Source organism: Carex rostrata, chromosome 2 (genome assembly GCF_964058835.1).
Source record: "Carex rostrata chromosome 2, lpCarRost1.2, whole genome shotgun sequence".
Lineage (NCBI taxonomy): Eukaryota > Viridiplantae > Streptophyta > Magnoliopsida > Poales > Cyperaceae > Carex > Carex rostrata.
Genome location: NC_135919.1, coordinates 1449136 through 1466754, shown reverse-complemented (window position 1 = coordinate 1466754; position 17619 = coordinate 1449136). Strand labels below are relative to the sequence as shown.

The following is a 17619-nucleotide window of genomic DNA, read 5'->3' as shown; positions in this document are numbered from 1 at the left end:
TGCAGATCAAATTTTACATTTTTCTTAATTTTTTTACTATTTATTAAGAGGGGTACACAAATTCAACGGTCTAAATATAGCGATTTTGTTAAATACTTAATAAATAGTTAAAAATTTCCAAAAAATATAAAATTTGATCCGCAAGCACATTTTAACATATCCATTATGTTGAATGGTTTGGATTGACTGTTTGGAATTTGAAAACTTTAAAAATGGAGAGTGTAATTCGGTGTCACCAAAAAGGGGTGTAAGTGGATCCCTCCTCTCTCTCTCTCTCTCTCTCTCTATATATATATATATATATATATATATTTATTTATTTATTTTTAAAGAAATTTTTCACCGGATGATTAAGAAAAAAGAGAATTGGAGAAGGCTATATTTGGAAATCTTGAGATTTGTTTGATGTGTTGCTTAGTATCCGAACAAGAAGGGCAATTTCCTTATAATTCATATAATCAATCAATCGGATGATTATTAATGACTCTATTAATTATTGCTATTGACTTAATTGAACGGTCCAATTGGGCATTTATTAGGTTGTGGAATTGAATGGTCCAAAAGGCATCGTTCTTGAACGGTCCAAAATAGCAATAGAGGTTGTGGAATTGGATATGGGCAATATACCATCTCTATTGCTACAGAACCAAGCCAATTATGCTACCCCAAATGGCTTTTACTTCTAACATTTTTTCCTTCGTTGCACTTCTCCTGTGTTTCTCTTTCTCTGTTAATCCACAACCTCTTAACCATCCCACAGCAATTGCTCCGTCATCATGGACCAACTCACCTTCTTTCCAACTGGCTTTTACTTTCAATGGTGGTGAAACTATCCGTTCCATCCTCTTCCGGCATACCGCAATGGACGAGGTGTCATTTGGTACTGGGTTTTATTGCTTTCCACCCTGTAAGAGCTTTTATCTCTCCATATACATCATATATTCAACTTATCATGAATTAGCGTACTTCTTACCTCCACAAGTCATCTGGTCAGCAAATCGGGCCCACCCTGTCAGTGAAAATGCCACACTTCAACTGACATCCAAAGATGGTCTAACCCTTCATGACAGTGATGGTAGCCTAGTTTGGTCTACTAGCGTGATGAATCGATCCGTGGCCGGTATTAACATCACGGAAGCTGGTAATCTGGTGCTCTATGATATTAACAATTCCACAATATGGCAGTCATTTGACCACCCAACTGATTGTCTAGTAATGGGGCAAACGCTAGCAGGAGGCATGAGAATCATTGCCAATTCCTCTAGCACTGATTTGGCAGAAAGCCAGTTTTATCTCACCCTCCTTGCAGATGGTTTGTTTGGATTCGTCAATTCGAATCCCCCGATGGTGTACTACTACGATCCCACATCATTTGGCTATTCAAATTCCTATCAGGTGTACAATGACACATCAAATAAAACAGCTAACAAGACTGCTTTTATGCAGTTAATGGATGGCTACCTAGGTATGTTCTCCACGTTATCCAACGATAGCGCAATAATTTTCAGAACTCTGCCTGCTAAGTCCATACAGTACATGAGATTAGAATCTGATGGACACTTAAAACTTTATGATTGTGATGGATATGAATGGAAAATGGTGGATGATTTGCTCAGTATGGATAGTGATATGGATAGTTATTTTCCCAAACTTAGTAACTGTGATTATCCAACATTCTGTGGGCACTATGGAATTTGCAATAATGGACAATGCACCTGTCCCACAGGAACCTCAGGAAATTATTTCAAGCCTGTTGATGACCGACGAGCGGAGCTTGGTTGCTATGCAGTGACTAATATAACTTGTCAAGATGTAAAAAATCACCGTTTGTTAAAACTTAACGATGTATCATATTTCAATAATGTTGACAATGTTGCATTTGACGCAACTGATGAGCAGACTTGCAAAAATGCATGTCTTCGAAATTGCAGCTGTAAAGGTGCACTGTTTCAGTCTTCTAATGGGAACTTATCATATGGTAAGTGTTTAACACTATCAGAAGTTTTTTCCCTTAAAAATTATCAACCTGAAGGGACAAATTTAACTTCTTCAGCATTTATTAAGGTGCAAGTTTCTAGTTCCAAAGTTGGGCTTGATGCAATATTGGGTTCCACATTTGGAGCTTTGCTCTTTGTGCTCACCTTAATTTGTATTTACTTTGCGTGTTTGAGAAAACGTGAAGAAGCACAAGATGAGGATATCATGGAACAATTACCAGGGATGCCAAACAGGTTCACTTTCGAAGAGCTCCGAATAGCCACTGAAAACTTTGTCAAAATACTTGGAAAAGGTGGATTTGGTACTGTGTTTGAAGGAACGTGGGGTGATGGGAAAATAGCAGTGAAACGTTTAGATAACATTGGACATGGAAAGAAGGATTTCTTGACAGAGGTCGAGACTATAGGCAATATCCATCACATCAATTTGGTGAGGCTTATCGGTTTCTGTGCTGACAAGTTGAATAGAATTTTAGTTTATGAGTACATGTGCAACGGGTCGTTGGATCAGTGGATCTATTGCAAAGATGGGAGAGTTCCTTTGGATTGGCCCATGAGGTTCAAAATTATAACCGACATAGCCAAGGGTTTATGTTATCTGCATGAGGAATGCATGCAAAAAATTGTGCATTTCGATATAAAGCCAGAAAATATTCTTTTAGATGAAAAATTTCATGCTAAAGTTTCTGACTTTGGGTTATCCAAACTTATTGATAGAGACATTAGCAGAGTGATGACTAAAATGAGGGGCACACCTGGATATTTAGCACCAGAATGGTTGACTGCAATGGTCACTGAAAAGGTTGATGTTTACAGTTTTGGTGTGGTAGTAATGGAGATTCTATCCGGAAGAAGAAACCTTGATTATTCCCAGATTGAAGGGAATCTCCATCTTATTAAATTGTTAGAAGAAAAATCTAAGAGCAATACATTATTAGATTTGATTGACAAAAATCTTGGTGATGTTGAATTATACAAAAAAGAAATTGTGAATGTGATAGAGCTTTCAATGTGGTGCTTGCAATGGGATAGTACCCGAAGGCCTTCGATGTTAATGGTGGTTAAGGTTTTAGAGGGAGCAATGGAGGTTGCAACATCATTGGATTATAACTTTGTTTCTTCAATTCCATTGATTGCGAATATACCTAGTGTAGTGGATCAGTCAGCTCCCTTTCCAGCTTCAGTGTTGTCAGGCCCTCGGTGAAATTAGGTGATCTTTCAAGCAATCTTTGAATTGCATTGGTGAGAAGTTTGTTTCAGTAGTATTTAATTATGTAACATTCTGTCATTTTTAAGTCACTTAATTATGGTTACAAGATTTTTCATATATAAAAATTATAGATCAAAAGTATTGATTGCATAATGAGTGAATATTAATTAATTTCTATGTCAATTTTATCATATTAAACAAAAACGCTGAGCTAAACTCAGATTGATTATTTTATGGCAGAAGGTAATGATTAAATTCTACAATCAATTTAATTTTTGTTAAATGCAGAATTGATATAATATTTTTCTGATGTTATAAGAGTAGTGCATTATAAGTATGATATTATATTTTAGTAATTGAAGAGAGATATGTGCAACCTAATTAAGAGATTAATTGATTGTCATTAAATATTGCACTACATTTAGAGAAAGAACCATTCAAGCATATGAAGGAATTTATTAATTATCATTATTGGAACAGAGAAGTACATACATTTTATCCAGTGTCCTAAATAGTGCGCTATAGCATTTTTGGACCCTAAATGCTAAGCTATCGCATAATAACACACTATTTGAGCTACGAACGCTATAGCGGTAATAGCGGTCTGTTATAGTGCATAGCGTGTAGCGCAAATAGCACCCGCTATGCAACATGAGCTTCTTTTTTTTTTCAATTTATATGGGCTTTAAATAAAGGCTCAAATTAGATTTTAACCGTGATTTTTTTTTTTTTGCAATTGACGTACTAAGCTTTATATTAAACTATTAAATATTTAATGAGAGATCCATCAAACGAAATCAAAATAAGGAAGCTACAGCGCGCTATTCAACATGAGCTTTTTTTTTTTTTCAATTTATATGGACTTTAAATAAAGACTTAGATTAAATATATTAAGATATTTCTTGAAGTAACAAAATGATACTTACTATATAGTAGTTTAAATATTTTGAATAGATTAAGATAGTTAATTATGCCATGATATCTAGGTTATTTTGAAATTTTAATAGAAAAAATATAGATTATGTCATGATACTGAATATATTTTGAATAGAAAAAGATCGATAGTTTATGATATTAGTATTACTATGGATATTTGGAGTCGCAATTTGGACTTTGTATTGGTTCAATATAAATATTATAATTTTTTAATAAATTTGATATTATTTATTGTTCTATGAGACTTAGATAATGTTGATATTTAGTACAAATATATGATATAATTTTTATAAAAAAAAATACTATGTAGCATAGCTTTCGCTATAGCTTTTTTTGTAGGCTTCCTGCTATGATGCGATAAACGCTATTTAGAATCTTGATTTTATCATTATGCACAAGATTTGAAATTTTAGTTTTTTTTTTCAGACATTCCTTAATAGCTTGATCCTATACAGTAAGTTTATTATCTAGGTTCGACTTTTGAAAAATTAAGAGACGTGAGAAATGATCAAGGATTTGCTAAACTAGCTAATAGGTGCAGGTTTTCTAGACTTTATAAAATTATTTTACTTTCCTATTGTCATTCAACAGTTTATTATTATTGCATTAGTTGGATTTATACATGTTGTTTTCAAACCATTCGTATGACTTGAGTAGACATAAATAATTTGCATGAAATGATAGGATTCATATATTGACCAATGGACTTGCATAAATAGGATGTATTGAGCATGACATGAATTGTGTGATTGAATAAATGTGTTTGAAAATGAACAAATAAGGAAACTGAACAGGGGCTAATATGCTTGCATATTGGGATGTATACATTGGGTCTAGTGTTCAACTGGACCCCTCAATAACGTGATTGTAGGCGAAAGCGGTCATGTCACGGGTCTAACCCTAGCGTCTGGCGGGAGTTCCGCGGTTAGGGCGACATCCTCTCACTGTTGGTTGGACTTCCTAATGAGTTGGCGGCCTCCCGCTATTGGTTGGACTTCCCAACATATTGGCGGCCTTTCCAATGTTGGTTGGACTTCCCATTGGTTTGTCGAGTAAATGGTTAATTGTGAAAAGTAAAAAGAACATGAAAGTAGATGCATTGCATTAGGTTACACATGTGCATTTTATTTTTTTCATATTTGTGAGAAAAATGTAAAGGTTTTATAAACTCTGGGCTGGAACTAAATCCCGCACTGAGAGAAGGTTCGATCTCTCACCCGTTCCACTTTTACGTGGGTTTCAGGTAACGAGGAGGAAGGATTCGAGCAAGCACAAGAGTAAGACTAAGCGGAAAGACATATTATTGATAAATTGTCACATGTTATTTATTTTTGTTTCCATAATTCTATATTAATACATTGAGCAGGCATGACAGTGTCTGTGTTATTAGTCATCTCTGTTATGATCGTTTGTGAAATGTGAAAACTCTTTTACTTATGAAATAAAATGTGTCATTATTATGTTGTTATTGATAATGTATGTGATGTGAATACGCCTTATGTAGAAATACATGGCGAGTTGTCTCGGGGTGTGACAAATTATAAGTTGTTTTCTATTTTATGCATGTATGTATGAAGGTATTAATATTGTAATGTATGGGTGATTTTATGCATGTTTTAAGGTATTACTATTGTTAAGTCAATTTGTGTTATTACCCGGAAAAGAAATCTTGGGAGTTATTTCCAAAAAGAAAATCATCCCCATATTTCCTGTGCATACAAGTATACAAGCTGTTTTTTTTTTTTTTTTTTTTTTGAAAAAAGGCACGAAGCACATAATCATGTGGTTCAGACATTTAGTAAGCTAGTCATTTAGTAATTCAGTCATGATTCAGTGATCCAGTCATCTCTAAAACTGGGACCTTAATTGAAAAAGAAATAGTTTTAGTTGTGGAGAGTACAGTTGATGTTTTGAGACTTCCTTACTGCTGAAATGCTTTTTAGTTTGTGAACTGGGCATTGCAATATAATTTACATTGTTGTACCTAAATGCTGGTATTAGCGTCATTAATCAGAACACAAGCAGACGAGAATAGATGACAGAGATCATATCTCAAACTTTTTCCGTTTCTGTCAGTGTCATTGCAAAATCAGTCATCTGCATGCACTGATTTTAATTCAATCCGACAGGAGTAAAGCTAATATCATCAAACCTTTTTATGGCCCGAACATACGCTAGTTTCACTGCATAAACTAATTATAAATACTGTCTATGTCATGGTTAGGTTCATAAGATGTATAAAGTAGTGTATTTATTATTCTTTGTCAATATTTGTAGTTCTTGTACAATTGTTGTACAGATTTGGTTGTATATTTGGTCCATTTGAACAACCAATATTTTTTCTTTCTCTGTTTATTATAGGTTCCATATTCTAACAAAATAAGTATAACAGCAAACCATACTTTTAGCTTCACTTGGGAATTACTTAAAAGTATAAATAGGAAGTGTTTAATATATAGCATTCATTAATTATATATTTATCGGCTTCTTTTTAGAATTGAATAAAATTGCCGAATCAGCTTTGTATTATAATCTTTGCATGCTCAATGTAAATTTTGAAAGAGAAAAGCAACTCAGTAGGTTAAAAAAAATCCAATAAAATGTGAAAGGCAAAGGTGTCTTTCTCAGATCTTTTTTCTTACATCACTACTGTACCAGTCGATCTCAATTGGTGTACCAGTCATGGTACATTTATGTAGAAATTATGAATGAGGCCAATTTACCTCAAGAGATCAATAAATTATGAAAGAGTGTTATACTAAGAACAACAATTCTAATTTTGAGAGCTGAGATAATTTTTTGTTCCTAAATACTTAATTTACCCTTGCTCTTTAAATGGATTGCTTAATTATAGGATCCACTTCATCTCTCTTACCCAACTAATGATATAACTTATTTAAGGAAAGTTCCTTTCATTAGAAAATAAAAAATCCTTTCTTCTTCCGTGAATTCTATATTTCCAAAAATATTGTCTCATAGATATATAGTTATATTTCTAATTTTTTAATGATTTTAGCTACTTCTAAATTGGTAGAAAAAATAATAGCTAGACAGTTTAGCATTAAAATGTAGAGTACAATATACATAAATTATCTCTAAATATCAACTAGTTGGTTGACTAATAATACTTTTCTCTACGTGAAAAAGGTCCTTTAAACTTCTCTTTTTATTAAGAGCAGGGTTCAAATACCTCTATTTTTTGTGCCTTTATCATGCCTCTATTTTTAAAAACTTTAATAACTCAAAATTTAAAACTTAAATGTCAAAATAAAACCGTTAGATGTGATCTATGTTATTTTCTCTATGCGTTCATAAAAAATTATCACATTTTGATTTGCTTTTATATGAATCAATAAGTTGAAAAATCAACGTCTAGAAATTATCCACATTAGTATACATTTTTACAAGCTCAAGATGATAACCAAATCAAAGTTGAAATGCCATAATTTTTTACACGTGCATAGATAAAATGATGTATTTCATATCCAATGGTTTTATTTTGAATTTTAAGATCTAAATTTTGAGTTATTAAAGTTTTTAAAAATGAAGGCATGATGGAGACACAAAAAATGAAGGCATTTGAACCCTCCTCTTTTATTAATATGGGTCTCCAATATTAAATAATTTCTTATAGGACAAAATATGCTTGCCCTTCCATTTCTGGGAAATCCTCATGCTGTCAAGGACAAAACTTTCCTTTAATTAGTTATATTATTAATTGAGAGAGAGGAAGTGGATCCGGTAATCAATCAATCTATTAAATAAGCAAGGGTAATTTGGATATTTAGAATCAAAAAATTTCCTTAGCTCTCAAAATTAGAATCATTGCTCTTAATATATCACTCCCCATTATGAAAAGGCCCATAGTCATTAGAAATATATGGAATTCTTGAATACACCGTTAGAACCGTACTAATAAAAAATGGTCTTTACTATATATGAGATTCCAGAGCTTACCAGATAAATTCCATAAAGATAGGAGAATTATATAACTCAGTGCCATTGCTGAATCAAGAAAAGAGTTGGGCTTGCTCTGTAAGTGATCTAGAAAAACCATCAAAGAGCAAAGAAAATTATTGGTTCTATTTGGACCCAGAAATGAGGCCCAATGTTTTTACTTAAATAAATAAAGCAAACTAATATTTTTAAAGTCAATGTACAAATTAGTTGCTGCTATGGCATCTCTAGAAGTGGCATTAAAATTTGTTGGGACAATTTTATATATTAATTCCACTTTTAAATTTATAAAGTTATCATTTTTATCATTTATTAAAAAATTAAAAAATATGTGGTCTGTGTTGTTTGAATCTATAGTAAGCAAGAGTGGTGGTTTTCAACAAATGAGAGAAAGAGAGAGAGGAGAGGAGGAATTAAAACTCAATAACTATTTATATTAAACATTACAAGAGTACAAGTCTTTGTTTTCTATCTTACACATTTTTATTTTTCACACATATCTCTTCTATTTATACACTACATAGGAAAAGTTCAAATTCAATTTGAAGTTTGCTACAATTAATGACCCATAATTTTTTACTTTCAAATTCTTCCTCCACAAGATGCTACTTGGTATTTCTTCTTCTCCAAGCTTCATGAGTATCAACATATTTCTAGCACTCTTTATATTATACAATAAACTAATACAAAATATAAATATTAGAAGCAAAGTTGGTTTAGATTTCTCTTTGTAAGTATATTCTATTATCTTCTATCAAATTCTATCATCTTTTACCAACTTCTACAAACTTCTATAAACTTCTACCAATTTCAAGTTTAATTCTCAACACCCCCCTGTAAACTTAACTTTTTTACAACACCCATAATTTCTCTAAGCTGCTGAAACCTTTCAATTTTGAGGGGTTTGTGAAAATATCTGCGACTTGGTCAAGAGTTTTGATGTACTAGATCTACTTCAATCTCCTTGCTTGTGATGCAATCTCGAATAAAATTAAACCTTGCATCAATGTGTTTGCTTCAATCATGAAACACCGGATTCTTAGCAACAGCTATTGTAGATTTATTATTCATAAAAATTTTGGTTGCTTCATCTTGGGCAAAAAAAAGTTATCTTAGCAATCCTCTTAACCATATAGCATGACATGTACCAGTGGTTGTAGCAACATACTCTGATTCACATGTTGAGAGTGTAACTATCGGTTACTTCTTAGAACACCATGAAATTACATTATCTCCATAAAAAAATATAAATCCGATAGTACTCTTTTGATCATCAATATCACTGGCATAATCACTCTCACAATATCCTTTTAAACAAGCTTCTTTTGAAGAGGTATAAAAAATACTGTAATCAAGAGTACCTTTTAAATATCGAAGAATTGTCTTGGCCACCTTCATGTGTTCTTCATAAACCAACTCACTAAACCCACCGAAAATTGTATATCGGGTCTAGTACATGTCAAGTACCTTAGGCTTCCAATCAGACTTCGAAATTCGATCGGATCAATTTTTCTTTCTCCATCCTCCTTAAAAAGTTTCAACCCACACTCTATTGGAGTACTGGCCGAATTAGAATTCATCATCTTGAACTTTAAAATTTCTCTTGCATAACTTTCTTGAGAGATAAATATCCATTTATTCCATTGTTTCACCTCAATTCTCAAATAATATGACATAAGTCCCATGTCACTCATCTCAACTGAGCCATCACTTTTTTAAAATCACCATACATTTGTGGATTATTTCTCATAAGAATAAGATCATCCACATAGATGCATACAAACAAAATATCATCTTTTTCTTTCTTAGCTTAAAGTGCATATTCATGAATGCACCTTGAGAAACCATTTTCTTGAAGATATTTGTCGAGGCGACTATACCACGCTCTTGGTGCTTGTTTGAGGCCATACAATGCTTTCTTCAGTCTCAACACTTTGTTCTCATGTCCTTCATTCATGAACCCTTGTGGTTGTTCTACATACACTTCTTCTACAAGTGTGCCATTTAAAAATGCGAACTTCACATCCATTTGATGAATTGACCACTGATTTTGAGCTACAAGAGCAACCAATAATCGGATAGTCTCCAAACGAGCAACAAGAGCAAACACTTCTTTATAGTCTACACCATGTTTTTGTTTATACCCTTTGGCAACTAACCTTGCCTTGTATCTTTCAACTTCACCTTTAGCATTTTTCTTCACCTTATACACCCATTTGACTCCAATTGCTTGATGACCACTTGGTAATATTGATAATTCCCAAGTGTCATTTTTCTCAATTGAGTGTACTTCATCTTTCGTTGCTTGCACCCATTTTTTTTTCTCTTTTATGGCTTCTTAAAAATTCAAAGGTTCATCATTTGCAAATAAGCAAAATAAATTATCACCATCAATTCTTTCGATAGCTACATTAATATCACTTATGTCTCGAACCCTTTGAGGTCCTTCACTTGAGCTTGTTGAGGAAGAACTCAGTGTCGAAGAGGTTGAACTCTCACCTTCGATTTCTCTACCCTCATCTTCATCTTCTCCAATATATGGTACAAAACTATATGATTCTTCTTGATTACTCCAATCCCATGAGGCTTCTTCCTCAAACTCCACATCTCTACTAACTACAACTTTCTTAGTAATGGGATCAAAACACTTGTACCCTTTAGCATTTTCGGCATAGCCAATAAACACCATCTTCTTGCTTCTATCATCGAGTTTTGTTCTATCTTGCTCGGGTACATAGACATAGCAAATAGACCCGAAAACCTTCAAATGTCTCACACTTGGCTTCCATCCGCTCCATGCTTCTTGAGGGGTCATCTTCTCTAAACTTCTTGTGGGTGAACGGTTTGAGAGATAAACCATACATGCAACTGTCTTGGCTCAAAATTCTTTAGGCATACCTTTACTTTTTAACATTGTTCTCTCCATGTTTAGGATTGTCCTATTTTTTCTTTCAATAACCCCATTTTGTTGTGGTGTTCTTGACACCGTCATAGGACGTCGAATCCCATGCACCTCACAATAAACTTTGAATTCATTAGAAGTGAACTCTTCACCTATATTAGTCCTTAGTGCCTTTATTTTGTAACCACTTTCCTTCTCAACAAGAGACTTAAATTTTTTAAAAGTCTCAAAAGCTTCACTCTTATTCTTCAAAAATAGACCCATGTCTTTCTTGAGTAATCATCAATAAAGAGCAAGAAATATGAACTCTTACCAAATGATTGAGGTTTAATAAGACCGCACAAGTCGGCGTGTACAAGTCGGAGGGATTTGGTTGCTCGAGATAATGATGCCTTTGGAAAACTCTTCATTGCTTGTTTGATGAGTAGACACGTCTCACACAATTGACTTGGGTGATCAAATGTGAGGAACTCCTTTCACCATGTTTTTTTTGCCTAGCATTTTGAGTCCTTCAAAGTTGAGATGCCCGAATCTCATGTGTCAAATCCAAGAAAGATCCTTAGCACATGCTTGTAAACATTTCACTTCGGCCGTCTTCACATTTAGCACAAACATTCGATTTTTCGTCATGGCAACCTTTGCGATGAGTCTATCATCTCGATCTCGTAGCCACAAAAAATTATCCTCCATCTTCACTTTGTGTCTATTCTCCAAAAGTTGGCCGATACTCAAAATGTTACTTTTCATTTTGGGGATGTAGTAGACATTTTTGAGAATTTTGTGATCACCATTTTTTGTAGATAAAATTGTCCCAAGCATGCAACTCTTAGCATCCCTGAAAAGTTTACACGATGACATGAATGAAAGGAAATTATTTTGTTTATATATGCTTTGTTTATATTTTGTTTATATATGCTTTGACCTTGATATATATATGTACATATACATATATAGAGATGGACTTGGGTGAGACGCGGAGTATACACGTTTGGTGCTTCATGGTACATTTTAGTCATTTTGAAAATCCAAACAACCGATCCAAACCGCTCAACACGATCTCCATATTGAAATGTGCTTGGAGACCAAATTTTACAATTTTTTAAATTTTTTTACTATTTATTAAGCCACTTTGAAAATCGCTGATCCGGTGGTCCAGAAATTTTTACTGTGTTTTACTGTTCACCCGGATTTTCAGATTTTCAAAGTGGCTTAATAAATAGTAAACAAATTCCAAAAAATTTAAAATTTGGTCTCCAAGCACATTTCAATATGGAGATCACATCTAACGGTTCGGATCGGTTGTTTGGACTTTCAAAATGAAAATATGGCATGAAGTACAAACGCGTGGTGCTCCGCGTCTCACCCAAGTCCGTCTCTACATATATATATATATATATATATATATATATAGAGTTAGGCTGGGGTGCTATGGATAACATAGTGGCCTCTATGCTACGGCTCAATATTCGAGTTTTCAAAATTCAAACGGTCGATCCGAACCGTTCATCTTATTCTCCATATTAATATCTGCTTGGAGATCAAATTTTACATTTTTCTGAATTTTTTTACTATTTATTAAGTATTTTACAAAATTGTTGATCCAACGGTGGCTGCACAAAACAGTAAAACCGTTGGATTAGCGATTTTCAAAGTGGCTTAATAAATAGTAAAAAAATTCAGAAAATTATAAAATTTGGTCTCCAAGCAGATATTAATATGGAGAATAAGATGAACGGTTCAGATCGACCGTTTGGATTTTGAAAACTCGAATATTGAGCCGTAGCATAGAGGCCACTATGCTATCCATAGCACCCCAGCCTAACTCTCTATATATATATATATATATATAGGGATAAGCTACCATACATTGCAATGCATGGAGGGGTATGTGCATTGCATTGTGAGCCGTTGGATTTCCTTCAAAATTCGTGCAGATTTGATAGATGAGATTGAAAAAATATCGCTGGATTTCAAAATTTTCGGAAATGGACCCTCCATTTCAAGCAAATTTGGCCAACCCGTCCCCTTCTCTCTCACGCTGAGAGACGCAACCTAGCCTAAAGAGGTGATTTCACCCCACCATCTCCTCGGCGCCACCTCCAGTCCGCTCTCGATGCAAGATCTCGTAGTCCTCATGGCAGAGAAACCCTAAACCCCTCTTTCAGATCGTAGAAATCTCTCCCTCTCCTCTCCTGTCGGCGCCACCATCTCCTCTTGGCGCAACCCCCTATCCTCTATTCTTTCAGTGATAGTCGCCCATACCTCTACTTGTGCATCAGTAAACTGTGTTGACCCTTTTTGTTCTCTTAAACTGTGAATTTCTAATAATTTGTGTGTTCATTGCTTTTGGTTGGTTTGAATCTGGTTTTTGGGGAATTTCTTGAATTTTGAAAGACAACCGAACTACAAATTTTAGATACATAACACATAATTCATTTTAAGAGATAATTTCAAGCTCTGACACCTGTTAGCTCTCAATTCCTATGCATTTAAAATCTTTAAAATCTTTGTATAAAATTTGTAGTTTGAATTATGTGAAGTGATCTCTTAAAATGCCGAGGTCCTTGTGCTTAAAATGTCAAAAACTTTATGCTTGAATTATTGAATTGCTCGAATGGTTCACAGCAACTCTAATTATTCCGTGGAGTTGCTGAAATTGGGGCTAATCGACCTGATCCCGTCATTTTTGTTGAACTGTTATGGCCCCTCTCTATTTAGCATTGTAATGCACAGTTCGGTATTAGTTTCAGGTAATCGGTACTATGATTATCTTTAGTACTGTTATGAATTAAATTATTACAAATGGCTAATGAACTTGTCAATGCCTCAATGGCTACTATGATAATCGGTACAAATGGCTACTATTTTTCACTGATGTTGGCGATATCAGGTAAAATTTTAATGTAAAAATTTCATGTAGTATTGGTAGGGTTGTCAGCGCCCTCTCACTCCATCTCTGCACACCATTGTTCTGATTAGTTTTCGGTTTCAACTAAGAGCCAAAGTTGTACATATCCAGAAGTAGAGAATTATGTTTGATTTCAATGGCCAAACTTATTTGATTTTCCCTAATAGTTCTATTTAAAATTGAATTTTATATGCTTCATTCCATGTACCTGATCACTACAATTAGTCTACTGATATGGAAATGCACCATTATTCAGTCCAGATCATCATTATCAAAATTGGATGGTCTTCAACTTTGCCCTTAAAATTATTTGAGTTTGGAGTTGTTTATTCTTTCCAAACCATATAATGATAATTGGACAATTCGTCAATTCCTGCCAATACTACATGTTCCAATACCACTTTGGGAAACACCTTATTGATATTGTTTCAAATTAGATGTTAGTTTGTTACTTTGTTTAGTTAGTCTGAAATCTGTTTTGTGAAGTTTTTACTGTCTATGATCAATATGTTTCTGAAATAGGTGCAAATTGAAGCAAATTGATTAGTTTTGTTTATGAAATATGCAATAAATTTGTGCAATTGATTTTTTTTTTATGTTGCTTCGTATTTTTTGCTAACCATTGAAACTTCAAACTTGTATAGAAGGGTAAACAAAAGATGTATGATGACTGTGGCAGTCAAAAAGATGACAGTGAGTAAGAAGATGAATTGGACAAGAAGATGAACTGTGCTTAAGCAACCTCACTTGTTAGCGAATTGGGCAAGAAGAAATGGGAACAGTCTTACCTCATATCTGAAAACAAACTTTGGGGAAGAGCTAACATTAGATAGGAAAATGATACTGGTTTATTTTTTATTTTGCAGCTAGGGCATTAAGGGAAATATCAAAATTATATTAGGGCATTAAGGGAAAATGATACTGGTCGATCTGAACCGTTCATCTTGTTCTCCATATTAATATGTGCTTGGAGACCAAATTTTATATTTTTCTGAATTTTTTTAGTATTTATTAAGTATTTTACAAAATTGTTGATCCAACGGTAGCTTAACAAAACAGTAAAATCAGCAGCTACCGTTGGATCAACAATTTGGTAAAATACTTAATAAATACTAAAAAAATTCAGAAAAATATAAAATTTGGTCTCCAAGCACATATTAATATGGAGAACAAGATGAACGGTTTAGATCGACCGTTTGGATTTTGAAAAATCAAATTTGGACTGTAAGCACTTCGGTCCATATGCAACCGAATGCATATTAGCCACTCTATATATAGTGTGACTAATATGCATTCGGTAGCACTTCGGCCGAAGTGCTACCGATTCATTTTTCAATTTTTAAAGTCCAAATGATCGATCCAAATCGTTGGATGTCATTTCCATATTAAAATGTGCTTGGAGACCAAATTTTACATTTTTTGGAATTTTTTTATTATTTATTAAGCCACTTTGAAAATTGCTGATCGAACGGTAGCTTCTATTTTTACTGTTTGGTAAGCCACCGTTGGATCAGCGATTTTCAAAGTGGCTTAATAAATAGTAAACAAATTCCAAAAAATGTAAAATTTGGTCTCCAAGCACATTTTAATATGGAGATGACATCTAACGGTTTGGATCGATCATTTGGACTTTAAAAATTGTAAAATGAATCGGTAGCACTTCGGCCGAAGTGCTACCGAATGCATATTAGTCACATTCTATATATATATATATATATATCTCCTCCTTATTAAGGATCTTAATGTCTAGATCTTGCAAGGGTTGTGATTAAAAGTTGAATTTTTGGATTGAATATCAGCCTTCAATCACATAACTTATCTTTTTTTTATTAATTTTTTTTTCTTATGTGTAGAAGTCTATATTTAGTTAAATATTTACCCGCTACACGTAATGCCATACTTACTGCGCACCATTTCGATTCTAAGATCTGTAAAAAACTTTCGCTGGGTGCGCCTCCCTCCCCGATCCGAATTCATATCCTCTGAGATATCTCAAACTTTGCGTGACTTTATGGAAAATCCCAACCGTTTAACTACGTTCTGCACGAATCTCAAAGCACAGATAATACTGACCCCCTACATCATCCCCGAATAGGCACCGGACACGTCGGTCACGCAAAAGTTGAGATATCTCAGAGGATACGCATTCCCCCGATCCCACCCCTCCCTTCCCAATCCCTTCTTCCAAAAAAGAAAAAAACCCTAGAAATAGAGAGAGAAAGGAAAGAAGGACTGTGACTCTAGATATAGAGAGAGAGAGAGATGGAGAGAGAAGGGGAAGAAGGATCGTTGTCGAAAGGATGGAGTTGTGAGACGAACTGGACAGTGGCGAAGGGATCGTCGTCTCTTTCCTGCCGACACACGTCGCACTTGTGGTTGCTATTGGGTGCTCCCCTCAATTTCGCCCCTTTTTGGATATTAGGGTTAGGGTTGCGAGGGGCATAGGCTTTGGTTTCAGCGGTGTCAGGGTCATTCTGGGTAACTTGCTATATTTAGAAGCCTTCTTCTGGGTATAGTCAAAGAACTTGAAGTAGCATTATCTTTTCTTGCAAGTTTTAAACAGGGTTCGAATTGATATGCTTATTTAAGATGAATTAATCTGAGAACCATAATTGATTTCTAGATATAATTGAGGAGCTCATTGCTAAGGGTCAGTAGCTTGATGCGGTAAATTTTGCATATGAAGCCGGACTCCAAGATAAGTATCCACCAGTACCTCTTCTGAAGTCATACCTCGATGAATCAATGAAAAGCTCTTCTTTTGTTGCAGATAACCAAGGCCAGACAGGGGTATGTAAAATTACCAAACCATCTGAATTCTATTTAAATATGTTTCCACATGTTACATCTTTCTTCTGCTGTAGGCCATATGTAGTATCTACTTCTGTTTTACTATACATAGACATGTTATCAGGAGCTTCTCTGACAGTTGCAAACTTGGAAAGTTTCGCTTCATAATAATTTGTATTTCCGTTATACTATCTATAGTTAGATGGAAAATAGCATACCTTGTTGCAACCAAAGTAATTTGACAGATTAATCTTTCATGTTGAAGTCACTATATAGCTCCAATTATTTTGTCTTTTCACCCTCACATCAAATCATAAGAGGTACAAAGCAACTAACGAACTGGCCTATAATATTTCAGCTGGAGCAAGAAGGGACTGGTACATGTAACACAACTGGTATGAGATAGGAGGATTACTGGTAAACATGTAGATCAGTTCAGGTTTTAAAATTGTGAAGATGGTGCCAATTCAAGATGCTGGTACCAAGCGGATGACCTGTCAGAATTGAAATGGCAAACTTACAAGGAACCCCTTGTTTTTTCTCCTTATTTGTGATGTTTGGTAGTCTGCCAGTATATTCCAAGTACTGCTATGAACCAGATCATAAGTAATGATAACCCTTTTTTTTTACTTATTTATTTATTTATTATTTTGTGATGCTTTCTTTGGTATTTTTTATTTGAATACTATATATTGCTGTATGTGCTTCTTACTCTTTCTTGGGGGTTCTGTTCACCTGGCTAGAATTTTCTATTTTGTTGTCCTCAACTGGTGTGTGTTCAATAAATTTAGTTTGCTTATTCAATAAATTTATTTTGCTTTACTTTCTCAATATCATCCTACGTAGGTTCATGTCCCCTTTGAACATTTAACTTGGTGAAAGTGTTTCTGTCTGTACTGTTTCTTAATTATTCTATAAA

The 17619-nt window shown here is 34.2% G+C and overlaps 1 protein-coding gene and 2 long non-coding RNA genes across 3 annotated transcripts; all 3 read left to right on the top strand.

The window, feature by feature from the left end:
* The first annotated feature begins 617 nt into the window (after nt 1-617).
* On the top strand, nt 618-5611 carry LOC144568105 (G-type lectin S-receptor-like serine/threonine-protein kinase SD2-5). Its single transcript, XM_078318337.1, has 2 exons — nt 618-3239; nt 5387-5611. Exon 1 carries the CDS (start codon nt 658-660, stop codon nt 3199-3201), a length of 2544 nt encoding a protein of 847 aa, XP_078174463.1. The 5' UTR covers nt 618-657; the 3' UTR covers nt 3202-3239; nt 5387-5611.
* A 7422-nt stretch (nt 5612-13033) lies between these two features.
* LOC144548685 (uncharacterized) lies at nt 13034-14761 on the top strand. Its single transcript, XR_013509425.1, has 2 exons — nt 13034-13280; nt 14555-14761. It is a non-coding gene; the product is annotated as an uncharacterized LOC144548685 (long non-coding RNA).
* A 668-nt stretch (nt 14762-15429) lies between these two features.
* LOC144548616 (uncharacterized) lies at nt 15430-17331 on the top strand. The gene is made up of 2 exons (XR_013509402.1): nt 15430-16700; nt 17059-17331. It is a non-coding gene; the product is annotated as an uncharacterized LOC144548616 (long non-coding RNA).
* Nucleotides 17332-17619: the final 288 nt, after the last annotated feature.